Here is a 6,082-nt window from a genome sequence, read left to right as displayed (position 1 = left end):
AGAGGGGGTTCCCATACACCCAGTGCTTTTTTTTCTAACTTACATTTTTTGTAATCCTGAAGGTGTCTAGTAAATGAATTTTGATGTTCCCAAAATTAAATATTGTCTCATGGGGTTCATTTGGGGGCCATCTTGGATTCCGACAAAATTCAATTAAATTGACATAACTTTTGAACTAGACATCATAGGAAGACAAATGACCCCATTTTTCGGGATAATGTGGACAGGAGCAATCAATTAAAAGGGTTATTTTCATGATTAAAAGAAGAAAAAGACTGTTAAAGTTTTATTAAATTATGTATTGTCATAAATTAAGGATAACATAATTTCAAACATCTATTTTTCGTTTTATTCGTTTTATTGAGTACTTCGTACCTGATGACTTTCCACGCTTGGAACTGCTTGGCTTCATTCATTAAAAGAAAGGAAATATACCAAAAAGAAAACCCTGAGTGACAACGTAAAGAAAGAAGCAAGTTAAACAAGAAATGTCTTTAAAAAGACAACGCCATGTATGAAGATCATGTTTCATAATTTTGCATTGCAAGTACTTGGAATGCTAGTAAATTTGAATGTTTGGAACAACTAACCGGGTGCGAAATATTGGTAAATTGGTAAATACCACCAATGACTTATATAGGAAATACTCAAAATTTTCATGTCGAAAGCTGATGAGTTGGAAAATGTGTGCTAAATAGGTCTACATTTAATTCATACTTGTATATAACAAACGGCTCAATTGAAATCACATCCTCTGAGTTTTACAACAATCCAACAATCTATATTCAGATAAGAATGTTTGCTGCTTAATTAAGGGATTTCATATCAACCAAATTTCATGACAATCCAACAATCTATATTCAGATAAGAATGTTTGCTGCTTAATTAAGGGATTTCATATCAACCAAACTTCATGACAATCCAACTATCTATATTCATAAATGTTTGCTGCTTAATTAAGGGATTTCATATCAACCAAATTTCATGACAATCCAACAATCTATATTCAGATAAGAATGTTTGCTGCTTAATTAAGGGAGTTCATATCAACCAAACTTCATGACAATCCAACAATCTATATTCAGATAAGAATGTTTGCTGCTTAATTAAGGGATTTCATATCAACCAAACTTCATGACAATCCAACTATCTATATTCAGATAAGAATGTTTGCTGCTTAATTAAGGGATTTCATATCAACCAAACTTCATGACAATCCAACAATCTATATTCAGATAAGAATGTTTGCTGCTTAATTAAGGGATTTCATATCAACCAAACTTCATGACAATCCAACAATCTATATTCAGATAAGAATGTTTGCTGCTTAATTAAGGGATTTCATATCAACCAAACTTCATGACAATCCAACAATCTATATTCAGATAAGAATGTTTGCTGCTTAATTAAGGGATTTCATATCAACCAAACTTCATGACAATCCAACAATCTATATTCAGATAAGAATGTTTGCTGCTTAATTAAGGGATTTCATATCAACCAAACTTCATGACAATCCAACAATCTATATTCAGATAAGAATGTTTGCTGCTTAATTAAGGGATTTCATATCAACCAAACTTCATGACAATCCAACTATCTATTATCCTCCTATCAGTAACTGTTAACCTTGATATGACCTTGATGGTTTTGACGCTTAGGACCTAATTGTGATTACATGCACCACGTTTTATGAAAATCAGACTATCGATGCTCAGTTGACATCAAATGCGCTTGACACCACTTTGAACATTCTGACAATCCAACACAATATATACTTAGTCGACCTCAAATGACCTTTAACAATTGTGGGCAGAATTGTCATCCACAATCTGACAATCTATACTCAATTCACCTCGGATGACCTTGACCTGACCTTCAACATTTTCCGCTTACTAACCCACCATGTCCATAACAATCTACCTCCTTCGAATTCCTCTCAAATCTTTTATTCATATAAACTCCAAATTTCTGTCCTTAGTTCACCTCGGATGGCCTTGACCTGACCTTCAACATTTTCCGCTTACTAACCCACCATGTCCATAACAATCTAACTCCTTGAGTTTCCCGTCACATAATTTCTGAAAACAAGTGAGGTACCTTTTTCATTATTCATTATTTTTCTGCCTTTCATTATATGACCAACACGTATGTAAAATGTGTTGTTATTTGCCACTCACTCACTTGAGGATGGATGTTTAGCCCTAATGAGATTCAAAAGAATATTAAAAATAGTTACAATAGTGAGAAAATGAAGTGAGTGCGGTGACGGGAAACTCAAAATCGACTTTCATTGGCCTAATCAAAAAGACTGATTACTCAAACCCAGGGATTCCCGGTTGCTCTACATGTACCAAACATCCGCAAATAAGTTCATCAGGATTGTCAATAAAACAGATAATTAGAGTTTCTTGTATACAAATCCAAAATTTGGGTTGATGTTACGTACCTCAATGACAGTTTCGTGCTAAGACTTAGCACTTTCTCAAATTGACTGACGCTCCAACCGGAAGCAGCCGTCAAGGTGCAGGAATTGGTCAGTCAATTTGAGACAGTTGTTCTGGATAAAGGCGAATATGAGGAAAAAGTCAAGAACATGCTCGATGATGATAAGACCTATGAAAAACTGAAAAATGACTATACCGCACGCTACAAAAGAAAACTTGTTAGCCTCTTGTCTAGTTGGAAAAGGACAAGAAAATCACGGAAAGGGAGTATTGAAACTTTCTCCGACAGCGGAAAACACTCCCCGCATGTATTGCACTCCCAAAATTCATAAAGACGGCACTCCACTAAGACCTATCGTGGATTATTGCGGATCAATAATGTATGAAACATCAAAGGAACTTGCTAGAGTTTTAGGCCCTTAGTAGGTCAGACTCAACATCATGTCAAAAATTCTAAAGACTTAGCGGAGGACTTAGCGGAGATCATGATTGAACAAGGTGAAGAGTTTATTTCCCACGATGTGGTCTCTTTGTTCACCAACACGCCCATAGACAAGTCACTAGAAATCATTAAACAGCGTGTGATGGATGATGACACTCTAGGGGAGCGTACAAATTTAACACCGGAAGACATCATGGAAGCGTTAGAATTCACCTTAACCACAACCTTTTTTTCTTTTCGCGGGCAAATTTACCAGCAAAAATTTGGTACCGCGATGGGGTCCCCGGTCAGCCCCATAGTAGCCAATCTTTATATGGAATGGCTGGAGCAAGAATCCATAGTTACTGCTCCATTAGATATCAAACCCCGGTTATGGAAAAGATATGTGGACGATGTGCTCGAGGTTGTGAATAAAGATTCAGTCGAACGGTTAACATCACATATCAATCAGATTGATAAGACTGGCAACATAAAATTCACGTATGAAACGGAAGTGGACCATAAAATCCCGTTCCTCGACACCCTTATTGTCAAAAAGCAGGACGGCTCCATCAAACTGCTCATATATCGCAAAAAGACACATACCGATCAGTATTTGCATTTCAATTCGCATCACCCCCTACAGCACAAACTTAGCGTCATACGCACTCTCATGGACAGGAAAGACAAAGTAGTAACAGAAGATGAAGATAAGAAACAGGAAGAAGCCAAAATCAAAGAAGCTCTCAAGTTGTGCGGCTACCCTGAATGGGCTTTTAAACAAACGCAAAGCAAAAATAAATCGCATAGCAAGGATCAATCAGAGTCTAAATCCAGAGGAATGGTAGTCCTCCCTTTTAAAGAAGGGCTCTCCCAGCGCGTGAGACGGGTCTTTAAGAAGGACGGCATTAACACCGCCTTCAAACCTCACCAAACGCTGAGAAATATTTTAGTGCACCCAAAAGACAAGCGGGACATCACACAAACATCTGACTGCGTATACGAGATCCCATGCCTCAATTGCGACAAAACATACATTGGAGAAACCGCCAGACTGTTTGGAACTAGACTCAAAGAACATAAAACCGAAGCGGAAAAAGCTTCAAAGAAAGCATATACTAGATCTCAAAGACAAGCATCCATTACAGGGGTGGACAACAAGTCCGCTATAACAGATCATGTCGCAGAAGACAATCACGTAATTGGATGGGAAGAATCACAAATCAGAGACAGAGAACAGAACAGAAAGAGAAGACACATAAAGGAAGCCATCTGGATAAGAAAGAGGGGGGCCAAAACACTCAACAGAGACGAGGGGAATTACTTTCTACCGCACATCTACGACCAACTCCTAACAGCGCCACCAACGTCAGCTCCAACCGGAAGCAGCCGTCAAGGTGCAGGAATTGGTCAGTCAATTTGAGAAAGTGCTAAGTCTTAGCACGAAACTGTCATTGAGGTACGTAACATCAACCCAAATTTTGGATTTGTATACAAGAAACTCTAATTATATGTACCAAACATGTATAAAACCAAAGCCACTATCTACCCCAATTACTGGTACCCCCCGACGACTAGTGTCACTCCCAATATCAATTAGTGTTGGTAGCAGGCACCTGCACTATTTATACCCAGCTCTGGTCAGATCAGGGAATGGTCAGATAATGTTCATTATTATTGTTTAATTAGTGGTCACACTTTACTTGTCAATGCTTGTTGACAGCTTATCAGTAGTCGGATCAGCATGGGTGCAATTGTATCCTTTTTCAAAGAGCAAAAGTGTTCAAAATGTTTAATGTCGAATGGTTCCTAAAAACCTTATTTGTGAACGGATTTTCATCGTTTACAAAACAAAATGTATGTTTAATATATTAATTATTTCATTAATAGCAATTTTAGCAAGTTTCCATCCATAAATAACCACAGAGCATTATCTGTTTACAAAATAAGTGTTTATTTTCAATTAGCCATCTTATCAGTAAAACTGATAGGAGGTATTATAGTCAAAAAACAGATACACTGTCTGGTAGTCCCGGCAACCCAGTCTGCATGTGGCTCAGTTGTAAACATACACAACAAAAACCGGCTGTGAAGGAGCCTATATGCACGTAAACAACTTTCTAGTACATGTATAATAAAATCCGTTTTTGAGTATAATAAAGAAAGTCAGGCATTGGCAACATGAGTAAAATGCATACTCGTAGCCCAATCTTGTACATCATAGCACCCAGTTTGGGTTTGTAATTTCAAAATGTTGCAAATATACATGAAAGTAAGTTTGTTTTTCTACTCCATGTAAAACCATTTTTCATATTTTGGTAGATTAAAATTTATTTTAAAATCGGTTTTTTAAAACTAACTTTTAAGCTACGGGGACCTGAACGTAGCGCCCCACCCTTATTTTCAGCTTGCACGAATGCCTCTTTACCATGTCCGCACATGACTTTATTTTGACCAGATCAAAATGCACCATTTTGTGATATTCTGAACATTGATCAATTGCATATCTTTTAATTTAAATATAATAAACAATCATGGCTACTCATCTTGCTCCCAAGGGACACCCACTTGTTTGCACTACCGAGCTATGTTTACCGGGCCGGGATTATGAAGGGTTACACCAAATGCGGAAGGATTTAGCGGTGTGCTGCCAGTAGGCTAGTGCCAAATTATCTATACTAATTTGCAGGATTTGCAAAAGTAGTGGATTGATGAAATAGAAAAATCTATAAACGATAGTGAAAACTATACCAAGCTGCTCGCTATGTCGCGGACATTATTTCTGCTCTGGTTGGTTCTTCCCCCACCATCTCAAGAACTCAGCTGATTTTGTTGACAAGATCAGTAATCTCGCGCAAGGACCAGGGGATGTTATATGGTGTCATATGACGTCACAGCCTTGTTTACTAAGACGCCGATACCTGATACGCTTCGCATCATTCGCGAATTGTTGAACAATGACTCTACTCTCGTTGATCGTACCTCTCTGTCAGTCTGCAACGTCATGGAACTGTTAACTTTCTGTGTGTTAACACCACCTATTTCAGGTTCCAATGAGACAATTTCCGCCAGGAAAATGGAGCGGCCATGGGTTCGCCTGTCTCCCCCTTGGTAGCGAACTTATTTATAGAATGGTTTGAGCAGCAGGCTCTTAGTACTTACCCAGCGCCACCATCGTTCTGGGCTAGATATGTCCACGATACCCTTCGTGGTT

General features: G+C 38.1%; 1 protein-coding gene across 1 annotated transcript; it reads left to right on the top strand.

Moving 5' to 3' along the window:
* The first annotated feature begins 2,932 nt into the window (after positions 1 to 2,932).
* On the top strand, positions 2,933 to 6,008 carry LOC140140585 (uncharacterized). Its single transcript, XM_072162342.1, has 2 exons — positions 2,933 to 4,066; positions 5,916 to 6,008. The coding sequence occupies exons 1-2, from the start codon at positions 2,933 to 2,935 to the stop codon at positions 6,006 to 6,008; spliced, it is 1,227 nt and encodes a 408-aa protein (XP_072018443.1).
* Positions 6,009 to 6,082: the final 74 nt, after the last annotated feature.

This window comes from Amphiura filiformis, chromosome 19 (genome assembly GCF_039555335.1).
Source record: "Amphiura filiformis chromosome 19, Afil_fr2py, whole genome shotgun sequence".
Classification (NCBI taxonomy): Eukaryota; Metazoa; Echinodermata; class Ophiuroidea; order Amphilepidida; family Amphiuridae; genus Amphiura; species Amphiura filiformis.
Note: the sequence above shows the minus strand (reverse complement) of the source record. Positions and strands in the feature narration are given on the sequence as shown.